At 40.0% G+C, this 23,843-nt stretch overlaps 1 protein-coding gene across 1 annotated transcript in view; it reads right to left on the bottom strand.

Annotated features, from left to right (window-relative positions):
• LOC101856116 (ubiquitin carboxyl-terminal hydrolase 34) overlaps positions 1-23,843 on the bottom strand; it is a gene marked incomplete in the record, with an annotated part of 111,448 nt that overhangs the window by 39,011 nt on the left and 48,594 nt on the right. Inside the window, 23 exon segments of the mRNA XM_013085855.1 lie at positions 759-894; positions 2,087-2,256; positions 2,940-3,034; positions 3,759-3,836; positions 4,817-4,873; positions 6,098-6,244; positions 6,689-6,754; positions 7,207-7,370; positions 7,921-8,104; positions 8,609-8,782; positions 10,677-10,775; positions 11,896-12,051; positions 12,978-13,102; positions 13,603-13,646; positions 14,264-14,340; positions 16,078-16,230; positions 18,372-18,458; positions 19,114-19,188; positions 20,717-20,833; positions 21,243-21,371; positions 21,817-22,005; positions 22,596-22,841; positions 23,285-23,476. Of these exon segments, the coding sequence (XP_012941309.1) occupies positions 759-894; positions 2,087-2,256; positions 2,940-3,034; positions 3,759-3,836; positions 4,817-4,873; positions 6,098-6,244; positions 6,689-6,754; positions 7,207-7,370; positions 7,921-8,104; positions 8,609-8,782; positions 10,677-10,775; positions 11,896-12,051; positions 12,978-13,102; positions 13,603-13,646; positions 14,264-14,340; positions 16,078-16,230; positions 18,372-18,458; positions 19,114-19,188; positions 20,717-20,833; positions 21,243-21,371; positions 21,817-22,005; positions 22,596-22,841; positions 23,285-23,476 (2,960 nt within the window).

Raw genomic sequence — 23,843 nt, 5'->3', positions numbered from 1 at the left:
ACATACAGCCGCTTGACCACCCAAAACAGTACATCTGTGTGCGGGAGTGTATCTCCAAATAGTTCCTGGGTGCTCGCCGGAGACGTCTCCGATTATCTTCTGCCGTCCCAGCAGTCCCTCCTTCCCTCGCTGCCCATCATCCAATCCCTCCTTCCCTTCCTCATCTCCTCCTCCACCCCCACCTGCACACTCATCGCCCTCACTGTACAACCCCTTCCTCTTTTCTCCTCTTCTGTCCTCCCTCCCTCTTTCCCCCACTCTTTCCTCCTATTATGGAGGTTAGTGGGTGCTCTAATGAGATTTGCTCTTTCTTTCTTATCAAACATCTATAGTTCTGACCTCTCCCCCTTTTTTCGTGTTTGTTACTCTTTTGTAACACATCTAATCTTCGGAACTTATACATTGTATGACATTATTGTTTTGCAAGTGCAGTAAAACTCTTACATAAAGAAAACGTTTTTTTTCTCCCGAACTGACCACTTCCTGCCTCTCTCCCTCACCCCTCCCTCCCTCACCCCTCACCCCTTCCTCCCCAAACACTACACTACCAATGAGGATTGTGACAGGTAAGTTTTTTTCAGAGCATCTGATCAGAAAAATTTGAGGCGAACCATGGTAGCCGATGTCTTGTTTTAGTCAGATCTGACAATTGGATGAGGAAAAGGGGGAAGCAAGAAGAGGAGGAGGGGAAGAGGGGGGAGCAAGAGGAGATGGGGCAGAAGGTGAAGCAGCAGCAGCAGATACATAGAGAGACTCACCACTTGTTGGACTGTGTATCCTTGATGAGGTTGTAGTAGTGTCCTCCCTCGGCACTTCCAACGTGAACCGTGACACCAATCAACCGATACTCATAGCTCTGTTCCTCCGGTGACGCTGCAGCCTCTCCCTCAGCATCTATCCCAATAAAAAGACATTATTTTTTTCCTTATTTGATAATGTGTTTAACTCGTCACTAAACACAACAATCTTTACATTATTTCTAAATTCCCCCTCCATGAGATTTATTCCCCTTCATCCCCCCCCCCCCTCCATCCCCCATATTAAGCATCAAATGATTGCAATCCTGTAACTCAACGATAATTTCAGTGTCAAATGCAAATTAAAGTTAGAGACAAGCCCATCAAACAAAAATATGCCCATTCTGACAAACCATCCAGCACAGGTAGGTCACTTCGAAAGCTCAGCAAAGAAGAAAAAAGGAAACTGTTGAAATCAACAGAAAATGTTCTCCTCTAAAGATTTTCTCCTTTCACATCCTTTCCTACTCTCTAACAATGTTCTGTCGTCTGCTTTCGTCTCCACTTTCTGCCCCGATTCCCTCACCTCCTTTGCCTCCTCCTCTGGGCTCCCGACTCTTTCTGCAGCTTTTCTACTCTTACGTTTTCTTCTTACTGCTGTCATTCAGCCACACTTCTGATCTTATGTCAGGTTAGATCTAACGCCTAGCCTTCTTGGATAAAGGCAAAAATCTCTGAAGTCTATTCTTATCTATTTTGGACCACCAGGGTCTTTAAGGTACGTCAAAGACCCTGGTGGTCCAAAACAGATAAGAATAGGCTTCCGCCGCCACGCGGGCAAAATTCAAAATTTCCTTCAAACTGAAAAAAGTTTAATGTGTCCCATGCGCTCATATGACCTTATGCAGTTGCGAGAGCCGTAAAACACTTACCAAAAAAAACAAAAAAACTTGAAATAACGTAGAGACAATACAAACAAAATAAGCATCACACACATGTATATCTGGGCTCTGTAATAAACACATGTTGCTTCACTATTACAGAGGGTGAAACCTTTTGCTGGTGAGCAGTGAATGTATTTGTTTGTTCACTTTCCCCCTCCTCTCCCCCCCATAAATAATTCAAAAATAGTAATTAGAAGACTGAAACAACAAGCAGAACAGAAAGCAGAGCAGCAAAATTAACAACAGGAACAATAATAAAATATAAAAGAGGCAAAATAAAAAGGATAAGCAGGTAAATATAAATGCCACATATAACAATTTTGATAGCATTTTAAAAGATCAGTCCAGCCCACCCCCTCCCTCCTTTCAAATGAAATGTCACTTGTAAGAGCATTCATAACAAACCTTTGATTTTGTCTTTGCCAATGAGGTTATGCTCCATGTACCGAGACATGTCCAGTGCGTCTGGGAAGGAGAAGTGCGTGTTGACTTTTTCCTTCATCATGGTCAGCATGTTGAAGGAGTAGCGCAGCGTGTTGAAGCACAGGATGCGAGGCAACTTGCGGAAACATGTCCTGCAGAGAAAGACAGAGAGAGAGACGTTACATGTCACCCAATCAGTTATGCACTCTTTGACCCCTTCCCCAACACACCCGAAAGACACTTTTAGTTTTACACCCACCCTTGACGTGGATACCACCCTAGAGCAAATAAGTCTCTTTTATTTTTAAGAGTCATATAAAATCTCTTGGTACCGGTTTTATTGTATTTTCAATGTTTTCCTGTTTCATATTCTTTAAAGATTTATTTTTGTACTGCAATATGGAATAACTAATAAAGACAACTACATCTAAAGAAGTTCTTTTATGAAAGGGTTAATTTCTTTTGTTATTTTATATCCAACAGTGATACTAGTAGGGACAAGAAAATTTCTTCTCACGACTTCTCTCTGTAAGTCAATAATTTAGTTGATGCCATACTAAACTACACAGCAGATTTCCCTGGTTCTAATCCCCAATGGGGCATTCTTGAGCCTAGGTAGCAGCGTAGAGAATGTTCAAGGCTCTCCACTCTATTCAATCTAACCATATGAAGAATTATTTAACATCTAAGGCCAAGCTCTTTAATGACTTTACAGTATTTACAGAGGCGTTTAACTCATACCATGTCACTAGTTCCTGACATAAGTGAAGCTGTAAAACTAACAAGTACGGTATATTTACAATTTCCAGAAGACAGAAAGAATCTCCATGCGTACCTCTTCTCAGCCCTGACTTTCTTGTGGCAATGTGAGCATGTGTACATGTTGTCTCCTTCCAGCATGTCCTTCACAGTTACTTCATCCAGGGATTCCTGAATAAAAGATCACAACACATCAGGAAAATTCTCAAATCAGTCCAGAGCTAGCTTGTCTTTGTTTCTGTTAACAGAAGCACATCGACACATACATGGTCACATAATGCGAAGAAAAGGCTGTTTGAGTAAAAAGAACCATATCAGCACAATAATGGGCATTTAGTGCTGGGGAAAAAGGAAAACAGATAGACAGAAATAACAGAGGAAAAATAAAGAAACGGGACCTGCGAGTAAAGCCTTCCAACCATGTGTGTTAAAAAAAAAAAAGAAAGACCCAATACAAGAGCGACAGAAACAAACAGAGGGAAAGAAAAGAAATAGAATCTACAAGTGGTGCCCTCCAACCATCCGCAGTCAAGATCATCAGAGACATCTGAAGTAAGAACAGACTGTGTATTTAAGACTGACATATAATATTCTGGTAGTAAAGACAGTGTAGGTGTGTTCAACTTGAAAACACATTGTATGTCTTTTCTTTTCAACATTTTTTTGAGAGTAATGAGAAACCACTAATAAAAAAAAAAGTGATGGAAAAAATTGATGTAAAAGTTTACACAACCTTTCTAAAATTTTAGAATGGTATAGAAAACAACCATTCAAACTTTTTTTTTTTCATGGACTTATATTAAACAGAAAAAGGAACATAATCTATCAACAATCACTGTGACTTTATTTCACTCTTGAGATTTTACATCCAGCAAGAGATACATTATGTACTCACATACAAATCCTTCATGTGGGCCACACCACACCGCACTGTGTAAAACTCTTCAAACGTCCGGCTCACATGATTACAGTCCTGTAATTGAACAGTAATTTTTGTGTCACAGGTTAAGTTTCTGTTACAGACTAACCTCACCAAACATAAATACTTCCATTCTAAAGTGGGGATAATCAAAAGCATTTTAAAGGTTGTAAATGTTTTAACCCCACATCAAATCAATTTTAAATTATAGAATTATTTTGCAGGTTTATTGCTTTGACCTTCCCTGCCAGAGCCAATCCATGGGTAAACCCTCAACGACCGCATGTGTCATATTTGGCACATTAAATTAAGAAAACAATATTCTGAAAAAGTTAATCTTGATGGACCATAAGCCGGTATTCTCTACTAGACTAGACCTTGCTTTCTAGAAATGGATCCATCACATATTTTTCTAAAATTAAGAGTGAAGTCCATTTTCTAAATATAATTTTCATATACCATTTCAAATTTCATGATTTTTTCACTGTAATTAAGTTCAAGTTGGCATGGGTTAAGTGGGATACAGCATCCCAGCAGACACACAATAATTCCCTTCTTACGAATCAGAGTCATGCCTTCTACTGTAGTGAAGAACCTTTCCACTCCACCTCAGACACAGGCAGAAAATCAAAACGAAACAGAAGAAAAAGAAAAGAGGTAAGACCGATCACAATTACCCTCTCACCACTTGTCTCCAAACACAAATGAATAATACATAACCACAACAAAGACTAGCATACGAACATACGTACACACTTATAATCAATTTCTTAAAACTATTCATATAATTTTTTTTTCTATTTTAGGAATGTGAGGATTGCTAGCTTTAAAGTTAAAAATATATAGTTGTGGCCGACACATATGTTTATCCTTGCTTGGCAGCTCAAGTGATATCATCAGCTTAACTCTTTTGGTACCTGATGTGGAACTTACAAATACACTTGGCATGTACACAAATCATTGTCCAAACAAACTAGTATAATACACCTCACAAACTGCACACTCATCATAGCACTATCAGTAGTACTACTCACCAAAGACACAACATTGTTCGTGGTCTCCCCTCCAAACATTTCCTTAATGACCATTTTCTGTGGAGAAAAAAATTATATATATTCCCTATCCTGAAAAGAACACAAAAGATAAAAATCCTAACATAGCAAGAATTAAAAGACATCAGTTCCAAGGTTTCATCAGTAGCACAATTTCTGATCAGTTCATGAAATCCTTTGCCTTTTTTATAAAGCTGCCGTGAATGGGTTTTCATATCTATTATGCACTTTGCTTGAATTTCACATAAAGAGAAACTTAGTTAACAAATCGAACACTCCATAAAAATGCATCATCTCTGTCAATTCTTTATTCTTACTCCTAATCCAACTAACCCAGCTTTTATGGTGAATAAACCATTGGCTGAAGCCCTTACTTCCATCAGTATGTATAATAGCTTGTAATGACAACTATCTGTGGCGCCGGTGGCCTAGAGGTTAGGCTACCGGTCTCGTAATCTTGAGATTGTGGGTTTGGGGGTTCGAGCAGTGGGCGCGACGTTCTTTACGAGAATTTTCCTCACTTCACCCTGGAAGGAATAGGTACCTGGCTATAGACAGCGAAAGATCTTGTCAATATGTTAGTGTTTTAGCGCCTATAAATGGCCGCTTGCACTGTATGCTTCCCAGGAAGTTGAGGTTGTTTCAGAATGCTCTCAGGTCTGCTAGGGTAATAGTATAGATTGTGAAGCGCATAGAGATTGCTGTTGAGCGGGGATTTGCGCTATACAAATGCTATCTATCTATCTGCAGTTTCAAAAATCAATAAAAACGTCACAGCCCAAAAACTCTGTGCATGCTAGTTTGGTCCATGTTTGGGACACATATTAAAATTTAAAAATAAAAAAGTGCATGCCACTAGATTTAAAGACACCTGTGCCCCACTTATAGATTACACTTTACAACAGCAGAGGTGAAAGGTGAAAGCTTGCTTGCAGCTGGACCAACAACAAGAACAACAGTTTCATTATATACATCCATGGCCTCTGGCACAAACCATCCAAGTCTGAAGACATACTTTTTACAGGCATAGGAATAAACAGATTTTCTCAAATCTGGCAAATGAACATAGATGATTTGATCACATGACTGTTTGGCACATTTATACTGGTCTGATGGCTGCAATATAAACTAAAAGACCTTGTGTAAAATCAGATTTCCTTGATACTTAAAGCATAAAAAGATCAAACGAAAATTTGGAGGGAGATGGATGATTTATGCCAAAGGCCGCTGACATATTAATCTCGAGAGAGCATGTGCACTGACCATCTGACCAGAGGTTTCCTCCAGCTTGGTGATGATGTCAGTGAAGAACTCCTGCATGTCCTTCTGTTCTCCTGTGTTGAGGGGACACCGGTCCATCATGTATGTCTTACAGAAGCTCTTCGGGTTGTAGGCCCGACGCTCACTCTCCTGCAGTAGGGGGAAAAAGAGAGGAATGAAATGAAGAACGAATAAAAGAATTATGAAATTAATAATAAACCAATGTAAAGAGAAGCATACTAACTCAACGATTGTCATATACAGCAAGGGGCAAAAAAAACGAGACGGACAGAACAATATAGCAGGCTAGCCACCACCCAAAGAAATGAATTAATAAACTAATAAATACCAAATGAAATTTGTTTTAAAAATCTGGTTTATTCTCCAAATCCAGTCACTCATTTATTGGCTCAGGGACATTGATAAACTTCACAACAAAACACCTTAATCTAACCACAAATACTTAAAAAGTTATAACACACATTCACATATTTTCATTCTTTTTTAGCCCCTTGCAAAAGGGGCATTGAACTAACTGCCTGACATGGGGATGGAAAAGACAAGACAGCCTCCAGTACAAAAATAAACGGGTACCTGTAAGTAAGCAAACATGCGCTGTAGCTCCATCATCATGGCCGCATGTGGACGGTTGTCATTGACCTGGAAGTAAAAGTGAGAAAAGATGAAAAGAAATTGTCTTTCATGAGCTAACTGTACCTTGTTTATGTGTTGAGGATAGCTCAGGAGCAAAAAATTCCATCTACAACAATGACAGAAGGCATAGTTTTACTCAGATCATGTAGCATTGAAACCCTGCAAAGATCATTCACAAGAATGACAAAAACTCAGATCACGTTGAATTGAAACCCAGCTAAAATCATTCACAAGAATGACAAAAACTCAGTGATCAATTGGCATTGGGCTAAATGTTGAACCTTGAGGGTCACAGTACAGGTAACTTAATGATGATAATAAATAACAACAACGACAATAATAATAATAACAATAATACTGGTAATAAAAACAATAATAATAGTTATTATTATAATGACATTAATAACAATAATAATAATAATAAAAATTATTATAATAATAATAATATATCACCAAACCTGGAAGTGCAGCACAGACTGTCGCAGCCTCGGGATCATGAACAGCTGCTGTACGGCCGTGGCCATGTAACACGTGGCTCCCAGGTTGGTGAGGCCCACGTAGCCACACTTGGCCCGGCCATCCTCTTGGGGCCAGTACTCCCAGGGGTAGGGCGCATGGGCCTCTGAGAATACAGGGCACAAGTCATTGTTTGTTTAGTTTGTTTGCGTTTTATTTTCGTAAGTGTTTTATGGCATTAAAGTACAAAAAGGTCATAAAAGTGCTGAAGGTTTCACAAGAGGGAAACAAACACAAAAAAGGATAGATAAGGACAATAGATGTTTGATAGGAAAGAGGAAGCAAACCAGCCTACATACTGAAGCACCCATCACCCACCCACATTTTTTGCTTGAGTAAATGGAACAACATTAACATAATTACAGCCATTTAGTGTTGGGCTAGCAGCAAATCACTTGACACATCTTTTTCTTTCTAAAAATAAACTTGGGGCTGCAGCCCAATATCAGAGATCAACTTTTATCATACCCATGTCTACAGTTGAGGAAAACTTGGGAGGCCAGTTCTGATAAGGTAGACCACTCGTGCTTTCTTTTGATCCGGACACCTCTGGCTGAGTTGCACAAGAAACGGTTAAACCACTTTTTAACATAACTTTCCCAATGCAGGAGTCCACAGTTCCTAACTTTAAAAAATCTTTGAAAACAAGCATGTACCTCTAGTGTTCTGTTTCATGAACTTGTCCACAGCCAGGGAATAATGTTTCATGTTGCCACTACACATCTCTGCAATCAGGTCGTAGGCTGCTTGCCGCGTCTTCTGACTTTTGCACTTTGGCAAGTGTGGAGAGCGAGGGCTAGGCACCAGGAAGAGGAAGTCAAACAAGGCGTCCAGGAAGCGCTGCAGAGAAAAATAAAATGGACATGAGATCTAAACATGCTTTCAGCCATTCTGCAAAAACAGCTCAAAATGTTAAAAAATAACACTAAATTTTGAAAGATACAAGGTCCTTTTATGCTCTATATTTCAAGAAGATACAAGCATTCTGACCATCAGAGGGGAAAAAACCATATCATTAAACTACTTTGAAAAATAGAAAACATCAAAAACTGACTCTGAATTGCTGACAGGACAAATCTTTCCCAGTCAGAGAAGTAAAATGTGGTATGCAAAACATTAAAAACAAGACATCCTGGAAGACGTTTCACTCACTCCAAAGGCTTCAGGCCTTTCATTTACAAGAATGAAGAGTAAAGTATTTGAAAGATTGAACAAAAATCATAAATCTAATACATTTATTCAGAACAAATACAAGAGTGCCATACATGAAAAAAAAAAGGTAGCAAAAATATAGTTCAAACTGAAGATTTAAATAAAAACATGACGTAACCCATCATCTCTTACCGTATTTTCCTCTTGAAGAAAAAATGGAGGCTTGTGTCTATAAATAGCTGTGGCTACATTCAGCAATCCTAGCAACCCCTCATCCTCTTCAAAGCCTTTGTGAGTTTCGTAAAATGGACGATTCAGGACATCATCCGTCACTTGTTTCAAAAGAGTGTCCATGTTGATATTGGTCTGAGAAAAAAAAAGAAAAAGAATATAACACATGAGGTCCTAAAAATTTCTTTTTTAATTTCAGATATAAGACATGCACTTAAAGTAGGCTTCTAAATATAAGACATGCACCTAAAGTAGGCTTCTAACCTTGAACCTCATTTCACACAAAACCACTGACCCGTACCCAGCCGTAAAGTGAACTGCGAATAAAATTAACTTGTGTTTCGTGCGCTCATATGACCTTATGCAGTTGCGAGCGCCGTAAAACCCCAAATAAAAAAAAAACAATTTTTCAGACAAAAGGAGGATTATGAATACAGATCACGACCAGGAATATCCCAGTGACAGAGAAACACTGTTGAGAAAACTGCCAAGTATTATTTAAATTCGTTCGAAAATATTACCCAATCTTAAGAGAAAAAAAAAACATATAGAAATGGGAAAAAGAACTAAAGTAGATGAACGTTGAAGTTTTGTCAGAGATTTGAGAACAAAGCAGGTAAATCTAAATTTCCAGAGTGTCAAAACAGCAAAAGAACAAGTTGTCTACCTCTTCTTCCATAACCGAGAAAAAGGTAAGGAATCTTGTGCATCAGCATTTCCTCTGAAGAAATTAGTAACTCTCAGTGTGTAGATATCAAACCCAGAGAGAATCAAGAGAATTTTATAGAAGGTCTGTAGAAATGGATTTCACTTTTCATTAGGACACTGATCAGTATACTGTTTGTGTAAACACAGATTTACATGCCCCTTTAACAGTAGCAACAGTAACTGCCTACTGGCCAGCCATATGTGCCTCACTGAAAGGGGAACACCAGGAGGAGACTATTGAGCAATCATCAGTTCCACTACTGCTCTCCCAGACATCTAAAGAGACAACTTAATTTTTTTAAAATTTTAGTAAGAGTTTTACGGCACTTGCAACACAATAAGGTCATATAAATGCCGAAGATTAGAGGTGTTACAAGAGAGTAACATACACAAAAAAGGAGGAGAGATAAGGACGATAGATGTTCGATAGGAAAGAAGGAGCAAACCACACCAGAGCACCCGCCAACCACCCAGAGACAACTTATTCCTCCAGCAGCCTGACAGCGAAAATACTGTGTACAAGAATACATGCCATATGAACACAACTACACATCACCTGTACCCACTAGTGTTTGACATAGGGCAGGACAGTGGGAGCCCCTGAGCTGCTGAACTGATCACAACAACAATTCATAGCTTGTTTGTTTGTTTGTTTTAGAACAGGTTTTACGGCGCTCGCAACTGAATAAGGTCATATGAGCGCCAAGGGGTGAATGTCAACAGAGAAGTTCTTACAGGGAATCAGACTTACTCTGCTCACCTCTCTAGCTTCAACAGCACAGTCCGCTTCGACTATCAAGGCACCCGGGAAATAGCGGGTCATAAGAGTGTGACAAACATACAAAAGAAGTAGAGGAAAATGACGAAAGTAAGGATTAGGAAAGAAAAAGCAGCAGTTCCCTGTTGTAGTTCAGGCACAGTTATGAGCATGACATTGTTGGATCAGCCCATTTACAATTCTACTGTGCATTAGGACGAGAAATGTCCCCACTTTGGGAATGGCCTAAAGACACTTCAGTCAGTGGCACCGGCCCACGGGGTGACAGCTTGGTTGAGTAGAAAGAAACCCATTGACATGATAATGCTCATTTAGAGTGAGGAAAGAGCAAGGCAGACAGGCAGACAGAGCAAAAGCGGGAGAGGAAAAAAAAAGTAGTATCTTCCAGTTATGCCCACCAACCACCCACACTACAACAACAATAACAAGCACAGAGCAACAACCACAACATCAATAGCAGAAACAGAAATAACAAACAAACAAACAAAAAATATCCCCCAACAACAATTAATAAAACAAAAACCAAACCAAAAATACAACAACCTGCTGAGCATCCAGCTCATCCAGACACATGCGTATAAAGATGAAATAGTCGTGACATCCAGCACCATAAATCTCCTTCTCTTCCCTTGTATAATCCATCTGCAACAGAAAAAAACAAACAAATAACACATATATTTACCTCGGACAAAGACCTTTCTTTTCCTTTCACATACAAAGACCATTCTCCTTCTTCTTTCACTGACAACAACCATTTTTCTTCATTCCTTTTTACAACAACCATCCTTCTTATTTTGCTTACAACTATTTGTCTTCTTCCTTCCCTTTCATCCACCATTCTCGTTCTTCTTTCGCATGACCTCTTAGCAGGAGTCACCAGCAGGTTGTTTCTCAATCGAAAAGGCGTACGGTCTTTAACATCTACATGGATGAACTTTAACATTCTAAAATTCACACTGAAAACACCTGCACCACTGCAACTAGAATATTACCTTTTTAATGACAACCATCCTTTCTCTACCCCTTGTTGAAGACGTGCCATGCACACCATACATTTCAGCTTTTAAAAGTAGAATGTCAGAAAGTAGAATAGTGAGCACGGTAAACATTATAGGATTCCACCCATTGTCAGACACTTGGCTCAAAAACAGGAAAAGGTACGGAAAATAGCCATGGTGAGTAGTATCCTCAGACTCCATGCAGCCAAAACACTACTTTCTCCTTTTGGCAAGCAAAGAATAATCTATTCAAAGACACAGTCGTTAATAATTCTGTTTCTGGGTTATTTTCCTTTCTCCCAAAGCTACTCCAGTTGTTTTTTACCAAACTCACCTTACTTTAAAAGTATGAAAATGTATTTCACTAAATTCATCATACATTTATATGTTTAAAAGTACTTCACCAGACTTACCTAATCTTTCTTATGGTAAAAAGTATTTCAAAATACCCATCTCATATTTTTGCTTTTAAAAGTATTTCACCAAACTCACTGAATACTTCTTAAGTTCACACTTGCTTTAAAATAACCCACCTCGCATTTCTTCATTTCAAAGATTTCTTATGCCGTCTACTCATCAATCCATGTTTTTGTCTGTTTTTTAATCATCTTAGAATTTTTAGGTTCAAGCAATTCTGATGCCCTTTATGAAAATAATAATTTTTTAATGTTTCAATAAATTCACCTCATATTTCTTAAGCTCAATCAACTCTGACGTCATGTAATAGAATGTCTTTTTTTTAAAAACATTTCCCCCAAACTCACCTCATATTTCTTGGGTTTAAAAAGTTCAGAGTCGGACAAGAAGGTCAACAGCTGCTCAAGGACAGGTCCCAAGAAAGTGGTGACTTTCTTGTCCTGTCTCGTGCGACCCAAGCACAGGCGGTGCAAACCCAAACACGCTTGTTTGCGGACGTGGGCCTTGAAGAGAGAATGCACAGAGTGATATGAACAAAATAAAGACCAACACATTTGGTGATCCTTCAAGTACGTTCACAAGAAAACAAAAATGCAACATCGAAGGAAATGCTCTGAGAACAAAAGAAATTTTGATGAAAAACAGCAAATAAAGAGACTCTACAATAAAAGGTGAACCAATAAGAACACACACATGGCAAAAAAATATGAGAACACAAATAGAGTCTACAAGAAAATTTACACACTGTGACAAAAAATTGTACAAATAAAAAAACAACCTTAAATAAACAAACACACATCAAACTCTCTCTCTTTCTCTCTACCCCCCCCCTCAAAGAGATATACTCTGATACATATAATTTAATTTACTCTCTCTCTTCCCATCTCTCTCTCTCTCTCTCTGTGTCTCTCTCCCCCTCCCCTCTCCCTATCTCTTAACTCTTTAACCATGTCTGGACAGTGGCAGCGTCTGGTAGTCGAGGTCCGTAACCATGGCTGGACGGTACCACTGTCCGATGCGACGTTATTACTGTATTATGGTACGGGCCAAATATAAAAAAGTATGAGCCAATAAGCCTTTAGTTTGAGCTGAAAGTCAAAGATAAATGAATTCTACGTCTGGGTAATGCTTTATTGTCCAGTTTGACACAAAACAAGCGGTTTTAAAAACGTAATACGTTGGGTCATATTTCTACAAACACGAGAGAATTACGCGGAAACTTGATTTTAAATTGCATGGTTAAAGAGTTAAGTCTCTCTCATACACACATGCACAGACACCCTTCCATATGCTATATGTCTCTCTCTCTCTCTCTTTCTCTCATATACAAACAAACATGCCCACAAACTGACATTGATCCATATTTTCTCTCTCTCTCTCTCTCTTTTCTCTCTCTCTCTCTCTCATACACTCACAAACACAAAAGTACCTCAGGAGCTTCCAGGGTTAATCGCTTGAGCCAAGAGTGAAAGTTGTCCGCACTACAAAGGTACTCCAACACTTGTGGGCACGAGAAAGCCAGAGATACCAGGAAGGACATGGCGTGCTGCACAACTGGGAAAAAAACAAACACATAAATACATTACACACAAACAAGTACACACACGTTACACACACCCACAAATATATTAAACATGTAAACAAAACAAAATACAAAATACACAAAAATTATATTAACCTCAATCATCAAAATACAAGTATGAAATGAAATTAATCCTTTCCCTGGACACATTGTAACCTGCATTTTCTGGGACGCTTTGGCATAATTTCCCATAAGCCCTAATGTCAAAGAATTACCCCCTCCCCTCTAGACAAGTGAAGTATACATTTTTAAAACAGTAAAGATAGAACTGTGCCAATCCCCCTCCTAACCTTCAAAGAGGAAAGGTTCTGGGAAAAAGAAAGCAAGACTGACAGTAACAACTGAGGGTAAGAAAAGAAGTAGGATCTACTAGTGGTGCCCTCCCATCATTGGCTGAGAATGTGGCCAATAGTGATGCTTTTAACAAGAAGTCCAATGGAACCTAGGAGAAGGGATAAAATACAACACTTACCTTCTCCCCGACCCCAAGTCCCACAGTACAACTGATTAGAATCCCTGTGGAGAAAAATAGCATCAAAATTCAGTCAAAAGGACAATAGGCCTAACTGCAGTCTTATTCATCAACAAGCTCGCATGCAAAAACAATTCGGTCCAACCATTTCAAAAGTCGCTGGACATAAAATCAGGAAACATGCAGAACAAAATATATAATAATGTGATCTAAAAGGAACAGAACAGAGCTTACAGCAAAAATGCACATGCACACCCCCCATACGGACAGACACATACACACCTAAACAAATGTATACATACAAAGAGGAATAATTACAACATGAACCATTCACAAAGAACACAATTTATAGATCACTTTCCGCTAAAACCAAATAAACAAAAGTATTAGGAGACATTTTCAAACCGGATGCACATCTTTTCTTGACTCAATAAAGCTGCATCCAAAGTCAGTCATCAAGCATCCTGTTTTCCACTATTTTAACCTCTAAAGTGGGTTTATGCGAGAGATAAGTGACATTCGCTGCATCTATCTAAGAGGCAAATCACCAACATAAGTCTCGACTGCTGCATACAAGTATACTTTGCGACTCTACTGGGAGAGCTGACAACTATAAACCATGTTAAAAAAAAAATAATTTTAATCCAAGATATGTACTCACATTGGCATGGCTGCATCATATAAAATCTGCATTAGGATCTTCACAACTGCTTGGACATCCAGCGAATCAAGCACAGACTGAAAAACAAACACAGACCATTAACAAAAATAGTTTCTCATACTGCCATCTATGTACAGAAAAGTGGGAAGACATGGAATAACATCAAGAGGCTAGCGCAGGACAGAGAAAGGTGGAAAGTGTCTGTCCATTTAGTTTAGTAAGTGTTTTACTGCACTTGCAACAAAATGAGGTCATATAAGTGGCGAAGATTAGAGGTGTTACAAGAGAGTAACAAACACAAAAAAGAAAGAGGGTAGATCAGATAGGACAATAGATGTTTGATAGGAAAGAAGGAGCAAACCACACCAGAGCACCCACTAACCACCCACTGTTTGTCCATGGCCTATCTTCAGAGCTTTTCCCAGCAGCTGATGTCATATATCGAGGATTTTCGGGTCCAGGGCAGAGCCCTGTCAGGGGGTTGAAGGGGGACAGCGTCCCCTTTATGTTTGAGAATTTTTGGTTTCAGGGCATCCTAAGTATGCCATTTCTGGCTATTCAAGCCTAAATTTAACAAGAAAATAAGTGAGAAAAAAACCATACCTTGCATAGGCCTACATAATTTTCTGCTTGTGTTAATCCATATATTTCCAAATCCAAAGCCATGCTTTCTCCCTTGTACTGATACTGTACATCCACAACTAAATCTATAAAACTTGACAGTCAATGTTCAACTTTTTTCTGCTTGTGTTGGTTTACACCATAATCATCATAAGGTGTAGAATCCTTATAAAAATAGTATAACAGCTTGACTTGATCTAGATCTAGATTCTAGATCTAAATAACTTGACAGCTTATATTCAACTTAAATCCACAAAAATACTTACAAATAAACAAGCCTGGTAAAAAAAATCAAACTCTCTTTAGAGTTTTCTTTTCTTGGCAGGCCCAAGATCTATTGAACCACAATCGTCATTTCTTCCTCTTGTTTACATAGCTGGTGCTCTGCTTCTTGAGCTTTACAAAGTGAAAGTGAAAGACACTGTCTACACTTTCAAATAAAAGAGCACTTCCGGTATGAGTTGGCTATTGTTGACTATTGGTAATAACGTAAATTTTTTATTTCCCATTTTTGAAAAAAAAAAAATTTTCACGAATTTTCACTGACATTTTTCCATTTGCGGAATTCTGCTAATTTGCGGAAATCCGCAAAATTGCGGAAGACTGAAAGTCCTGTATCATGGGGCCATGTTTCCAACCTAACCAGGGTTGACTCTGACAGGCAGGGTTGAGGCAGCTTGCCTCCAAAATAATCTAAATTGTATCCATACATAACATATTCGATTTATGGAAAGGCCTCATCCTTCATTCTAGGCAATTGCTTTTAATGCATAACTGTCTACTACGTTGATGCTTTTCATTTAAAGACATTTATATCCCTTATCAGAAGCAGAATTTCAGTTCATTGTTAAATGGCAATTTATTTCCTTACTTTAAATTTTTTGTGAGTTGAAAACAATAACTTGCTTCGTTTTCTTTAAATATCCATACCATTAGTACATCTTCCTCCTTTAAGTTGACTTTGAAAAAAAAAAAAAAGAGGGGGGGGGGTGTGGAGAGAGGACAGGAGGGCAGGAGTGAGAGAGCAAGAGAAGGGTAGTGGAAGGGAGAGAAAAAAAGAGAGAGAGGAGGAGAAAGAGAGAGAGAGAATACAAAACTGCCTAAACGCGCCACAAAAGTACTCTAAAATGTCCGCATTAAAGAAACCAGCAATGATGACCATGCCCACCCGAAAAATAGCCAGCTTGTCGTACCTGAGATATTGTGTATATGACTAGAGAGCTGCTTTTTTTGTTGACTGGCCGCCGTAGCCTTGAACCACTGGCCTCCGTCTCACTCTGCGCAGGCCCATCCACAGAGAATTGGGAGATCAGCCGTAGCAGATATCCCAAACACTCCTGGTTCCACTGAGAAGGATGCAAACAAATTTGCTATGAGTTCGAGTAAAGAGAAACACATCAACACAATGACAGTCATTTACAGCAGGGAAAGACAGACAGACCGACAGACAGGAAAGAAGACAAGACATACCTGTCCTCCCACTCAACAGCATGTTTAATGAAGGGATGGGAGGTTTGGAAAAATAAAAATATCAATGCTTACAGCCTCTATTTCTCTTAAATCATAACCAGGTCTCCCCACCCCCCTTTACACAAAAGGAAAGAAAAAAAAAAAAGAAGAGAAATTGACGGATTCTTCTAAATAAGCAACAAAATGACAGGGAGAAACTTAATTCTCCACAAGAAAATAAATTGAACGTTTGGACCGAGTCAAAAATCAAACACCACAAAACAAAATGAGACTTCAAATTTTCCCCTTCAAGAAGTCTTTTATTGAGTATGTGGCATGCTGTATCCCATACTAAATGATTTCTCAGAACGGGGTCCGGTGTAAACACAAGAACCTGTGGTGCAAGAATTCAAGCTACAAAAAACCGTCAACAAAGTGGGCTCACCAACCGTTTGGCACTTTATTCTTTTTTTTTTCTTGGTGTTTTACGGAGCTCGCAACTGCATACGGTCATATGAGCGCGCGGGACACACCTAATATTTTCAGTCGGTAGGAAATTTTGAATTTTGCCCTGGCGGCGGCCGAAGCCTACTCTTATCGATTTTAGACCACCAAGGGATCTTTAACGTACGCAACTTGCACACGTGCCCTCCGAGATTTTTCACCCTTGTCCGAGAAGGCTAGGTGTAGATCTTTCCTACCAGAAGATCAAGGGTATGGCAGAAAGACAGCAGTAAGAAGGAGCAAAGGAGTAGCAGTAGAAAGGCTGCAGAAAGAGTCAATAGCCCAGAGGAGGGGGGAAAGGAGGTGAGGGGGGTGGGACAGAAAGAGGAGACAAAAGCAGACGACAGAACATTGCTAGAGAGCAGGAAAAGAGGTGAGAGGAGAAAATTTTAGAGAAGAGAATTTTTCGGTCGTTACCCGGATTCGAACCCAGGACCTTTGAATGAGAGGCCAACACCTTAACCTCTAGGGCGCGAGAGCTCCCACACTTTATTCATTGGACAAACAACATCAAACAAGATTGAGTACAAGAAGGAACTTTACTTAAATATTCATCCAGCACAGAAACCTTTAAAGTCAGTTATCTGAAACTATTTCAGCAATGTTGATGAATTGTTCATTTCATTAAAAGCATGCCTGTCAATGCAGTTTGAACTTTTTAGAAATTGAACTGACTCACAGCGGGAAGAAAACAGCTTCCAGTGTAACAAACCAACAAATCATCAAACACAAAACATTCTGAACATGTTTAATGAAGGGATGGGAGGTTTGGAAAAATAAAAATATCAATGCTTACAGCCTCTATTTCTCTTAAATCATAACCAGGTCTCCCCACCCCCTTTTACACAAAAGGAAAGAAAAAAAAAAAGAAGAGAAATTGACGGATTCTTCTAAATAAGCAAAATCCCTATTAAAATGCTATCAGATATGACGTCACATCAAACAATAGCGCTGGTACTGTACTGATCAACATTTCATGTCCTGTGACTATGCCACATATGGTTAATTATGCCAGCCTGTACTGGAGAATACAGCTTTCAGTGCGACAAACGGCACAATTTCAAAACATTCTGTATATGTTTGGGGAAGAAAAGAGATCTCGGGAAAACTAAAAAAAAAGAAAAATGCTCACAGCCTTTACCTGTCTTGAACTAACGCCCCCCCCCCCTCCCCCTTATGCAAAAGAACAAGAACAAATTAATGGATTCTTCTAAATCATCCCCATGACAATACTATCACATTTGGCATCACATCAAACAATAGTGTTTGTGATCTACATTACATGTCCTGTGACTATGGTACACATAACTGATTATGTCAGCCAGTACTGGAGAATACTGGATGCAGTGAGAGCACATAAAATATCAGCTTTGTTGCATCATCTTGCATCTCTTCAGGTTTCTCTTGCACCTCTTTGTGGCTAAATCTTTCTCTATTCTCTTGACTTCCCTCTTCCGTTCACTTCAAATTTTAAAAAAGGTACAGACAATAGGCAGGGGGCCTAATAGATAAAAATTCTCGTGCTCCAACTTACCTGACTCCATACATTTCCTTCCTTGGACTGAAGAGAACCATTCATGAAGATATCCATTAGATGGCTCAGGCCTCCTTTGGCGATGAACTGTGCATTTAGAGAAGAATGAAATAGAGAAGAAAAAATATATATTAGGAGGAATATTGCCCCAAGGGAAGCAAAGACAGAAATCAATATCGCATCTCACCATTCTGGACCAATAATACTCTGCATTCACATTAGGACTTCAACATTTAAAAAAGCACAGAGAAGCCAATCAACACAATAAGTCACCAAGTGCAGTAAAAAAGTAAGACAAATTGACAGACCCAAAAGACAGATAGAAAAAAAAGCAAGGCACTCAACTTGACTCAATCAATAACTTATCAAAATGAAGTCGTAACTGACCTTGAACAGGGTTACTGACGGAATCAGTCAACTTCGCACCTATTTTATTACCAGACAAGTTAGACTTGGGAAATTAAGTATTTCATTAGTTATTTCAACTTGACAGGCTATCATAATACAATGGACTTTTCCACCACCTGAACAGACACAATCTAGACTCATATCTATGCCATCCATCTAAATACCATTGTTTCACATTCCCCCCCCCCCCCTCCACTACTGGCCCCCTTGCCCCAAACACAACCCACCACCCCCTAAACACCATCACACATCATAGTCTGCTGCCCCCAAAGCCATAATTTCCTTCAGCCCCCCCCCCCCCCCAAATCACCAAAGAACCTCCAAGGATACCCACCTTGGCACACCAAGCAGTCTTGCCACCACTGCCTGTTTTTTTCTCATCACTGGGATCTCCTGCCCCTTGGCGCACCTGGAAGAAAATGCATAATACATAAACCTGCATGCCATTACATCCTGATGCACATTATAAATGACTCTACCAGACACAACATCTATGAGGCAGCTATAATGTATTCATTTAAACCATAAACCATCACAACCTTACCACATTGAGGCAGAAAAAATATAAACCTATAAACTTATATATGTCACTACATCGCCATGATAATAGCAAACACATACGCTGAAACCTACAAGTCATTACATGGCTGCAGCTTTCATCAAAGTAATGGCCACCAAACCTTTGCGTTTAAAAATAGCAATCTCTTTGTGATCTTCAACCGCACTGACATTTGCTTGGTATGTATATGCTTCATATTATTTGAAAAGACAATGTGGTACCAGAGAAAAATACAAGAACAGAATTTGTAAAGTTCCTTTTAACACTTTGCCCCAACAGGACACAATAAGAAGCCGTACTTTTCCCCCACGGGACGCTGACTGGCGACGGTGTGACATAGCAGGTACCGCATCTGTACCCTGGTCCGTTGGGATAAGTGTTACCCGCTCTGTGCACTGCGTGGGTGGATAGTGTTAGGGTAGAACCATATTAACGCCCAACACTGACAGTTAGACCAGACCCGCCGTTTTCCGTCGCATGCGGCCGACCATATTAACACCGGAGTTTTGCGGACAGACACCGCCGTCTTGCAAATATGGCATGTGGTAGCAGAAAAAAATTATTGTTGTTGTTGCTTTTGAGACGCCGACAAGAAATGAAAACCAAGACAAGAAGATTTTCCGTGCATCCCATCCAAAGAAAGCGTGATACACTAGGTGAATTTCATCATTTGTTTCCACTGTTGTTGGAAGACAGTGAAATTTCCAAGAATACTATCGCATGAACTGCTAGAGATATAATATGCAGAGCTGACAAGAACTGCTAGAATTCTGTGTAGTGTCATTGAGGCGGCAAAGGGGACACAACTACGCAAAGATAACATCATTAAAATTACCTCCCATCTCGCCCGACAAACCGTCTTCCATAGAACATGTTTTATCGGAGACAGTCTGATCGGGGGCGACGCAGGACGTCAGTATGGTAGCTGAAACCGTTTTTGTTACCTTCCATAACTAAAGAGCCGGTGCGCATTCTTTTGTGCCCGAAGACGGTCTGGTCTTACCGTCCATGTCGGGCGTTAATATGGTTGCGGCCTTAAAGAGAATGATTTGAACTTTTACCCACTCTATAACAGTCTCAGCCATACTAAGAGAAAGTAACTGGGAATGTTTCGACCTATGAAAACCAAATTGTCTTCACCGCCATTACCAATGTCATATTTTAAGAAAATTACAATCAAAAGTTTTGACTTTATGTAATATGTTTTATAATCATTCTCTTTTATTTTATTCTCAAAGCTAGATGTATTGGTAAAAGTTGTAAAATCTGGTGTAGTCTGTAATATATCATACTGTAATTGCATTTCCTAAATTTTATTAATTTTAGAAGTTGAAGACAATTTTGCTTTCAAAAGTCTATTACAATGCAGAAAACTCACAGGAAGCCTTTGTCCCAACTTGGTGCCTTGAGCAAGAAATTCCACAATTTGAAGAGAGTAATAGAGGCGGTGAGGGCTGGCAGGGGGTAGGAGCTGACACAGCTCCTCAGGTGTCACCTGAAAAAGAGATGTAGAGATATGTTTATGAAGATTGTGCTTGCTTGTGGTGGCACTAGTTGCGGTGGTGGTTGAGGTAGTGGTTGTGGTTGGGTAAGCTGCATGTGTATGTGTGTGGGTGCGAACGTGCGTCCGAGTGTATGTATATGAGAGACAGAAAGAGAGAGTGAGAGTGAGAGAGAGAGAGAGAGTGAAGGAGGGAGAGAGACAGAGACAGTTGAAGGAAGGGGGGGGGGGGTGTTGTTATGTATGTGTGTGCGAGAGTGGTGTGTGCGCATGCTGGGATGGGGGACATATATCAATGGTTTCGGGCTCAAACCGTTTTGATCTCCAAACTTCCTTCTGTCTTAAAAACTGAAAAACAGTAGGGCAAATTAATCTTGATAAACGCTCACTTCCATGCCCTCACCTGGTCACTGGAGATCTTCATAAATCCCTTGAGCAAGTTCTCATTGGTGGGCAGCACCATGAGCAGCTCCCACACGTCCCGTGACAGACGCCGGGCCTCAGCCTGAACACTCGCACGCTTTTCCTTGTCCTGGCAGAAAAAGAGGGACAAACCGGTTTGGTTTAACACACTATGCAACACAAAAAAAGAAGCCATGGTATAATGAGAGAAAGTGTTTTTTTTTTTTTGTTCGTTTTTGTTACAGTTTATGCAAGATTAATTTTCTCAGCTGAATAAGTTAAGCTAAAATATGGACTAAGGAAAAGAAATAAAAGTAGTCTCTAAAAATGCCCCCATTTTTAAAATGAAAATGAAAAATGTCTGATGTGAAAGGATTGGAAAAGCTTACCGCAGGATAAGGTTCATTCAAAACCTAGACCAAAAAAAATGTCCATTTTCACAAGAAAGTGATAAATACATTACCCAAGAGAGACTTTGCCCACTCAACATAACCCCCCACCCACACCCCCTTCTAATCTTAACATTGCAAATCATTAGGAGAGATGTTATCCATGTGAGGCACACACTGACTGACCACATTGTCCAGAAGAGAGCTGACATCACTCAGCTGACCCAGGAGCGTAAAGAGATTGTCAAAGTGAGGCTCCTGGATCATCAGGTTCATGGGCAACTTGCGACGGTCGGGCACGGGCAGACACGACGAGGGTACAGATCCGTCATTTTTACGCTGTTGTCGGTTGGCCCCGATTGAGACAGACACATGCTGAAAATACATGACAATATATAAAAGTTGCCTTCTGCATTTTGAATTTTGGTTCGAGAGAAAGTAAATTGGGTTTTTTTCTTAATTAAAAGTGAACTTATTTTTCAGCCTATGTTTGCATTACTATGTAGCATTAACATCTGCTCTCCACATCCAGTTAGATTCCAATTAGATACTATGATAATGATGATGATGATAACAATTATGCACAAATCAATAAGTTTTAAAGAAATAAATGAAACAAAGCTGGCATCTATCGTGCCACAATGGAATTTTTTTTTAAACAACACATCTACAAATTCTTTTAAAAAATAAAATAAAATAAACTGAAGTGTCACTGATGCCATGTTGCACAAAATAATAAATGAACAGATTCATAAATCTAAAATGAAAGAAACTAAAGTTACACTCAGGCTGCCCCGTAATAAATAAGCACTTTCAAAAAGCAATAAGTAAACAAAAGTGATGTACATCATGCCAAGTTGAAATAACATTTTAAAAATACTGACACAAACTTTTTACAAATGAAATAAACAAAAGCCACTTCCCCTGTCACATTACACCACGCCACGCCACATTGCACAGCTCACCTGTCCGTCCGTCATGTGCAGGTCGGCCAGCGTGCGCTCGTCCACATCCACGGTTAGCTCCTGGCCCAGGCACATCATGCGCAGCGGGCCCTCCCCAAGCATGGAGCCCAGCAGAGGGGACATGATGCCCGGGCTGGAGCTCTGCGGGGCCGGTTTGGGCTGGGCCTTCTGCAGCTCCTCCCACCAGTGGGACACTTCGGCCCGCAGCTCGGAGACCAGGCTGCTCTGCTGCATCTCTATCTGGCTCTGAGGGGTTGATTGAGAATCATCATTGTGAAGAATGTCAGTGTTTTAGGTAACCAATGCAGAGATTTAGATGACTTTGAAGGAGGTGGGCAATTTACACAGTTTGGGACGTGGGCTAGGCCATGAGCCACATGCTTTAGATTATTTAGGAGGTGGGCGACTTCAACCCATGCCTGCTGTCTAGGCTAACCCAAAGTTTGAGTGGGATGCGTCATGAGGGTCATTTGAATGAGTAAAGAGCAACGCATTGACACTTTAACGGCCATTTAGTGCAGGTAATTTTGTTTCTTTGAGTAAAAAATGGACAGAAAGAGAAGACGGAACAAGTTGAGAGCTGTAGGGGAAGGAGTGAAAAGGAAAGAGGTAAGGGAGAGAAACTGAAATAGATGCATAGACATACATACAAATAGAACACGAAAGATGTGAGCACTACCAACACCAACCTCAGAAAGATCAGCAGTCTTCAGGTAGATTGTGATGCTCTGTGGTTTGCTCATGGGCTGATGGCTTGAGATGCCTGCTCCCGCCAGCTGCCACCGGCGCAGGTGGTAAGCATAGCGCTGTCGGAAGGCGTCAAGGTGGTGTTTGCACAGTAGAAGGCCACGTTGGATCACGGCCAGTCGTCCCACCGGGTCCTGAAACCAGATGTCATATTAGTTTTACGCTCTGTCCAAGTAACGGGCCTGATTAAGCAATTCTGAATATCTCGTGGGCCAAACTAGGGGTAAATTGTGTGAAATCGGTTGAAATACCTAAACTCTCAAGAGTGAGAGACTAAAACTGGCATTATACCATTGCTTCCAGCAGGGTCGGACACTTTTAATTTTAATTTTAAAGACAGCCAATTTTGTTTTGAATTAATTCTAAACTTACCACACGCAGATCAGTCACATTTATTATCAATTTCTGAGGTGACTCGCAGACCAGACAAACTGCCTGTGGGCTGAATCTGGCCCTGGGGCTGTAGTTTACCCACGCCCACCATAAACAAATGAGCCACCT

This window comes from Aplysia californica, unplaced genomic scaffold, assembly GCF_000002075.1.
Source record: "Aplysia californica isolate F4 #8 unplaced genomic scaffold, AplCal3.0 scaffold00414, whole genome shotgun sequence".
NCBI lineage: Eukaryota > Metazoa > Mollusca > Gastropoda > Aplysiida > Aplysiidae > Aplysia > Aplysia californica.
This window is presented reverse-complemented; position numbering and strand designations above follow the sequence as displayed.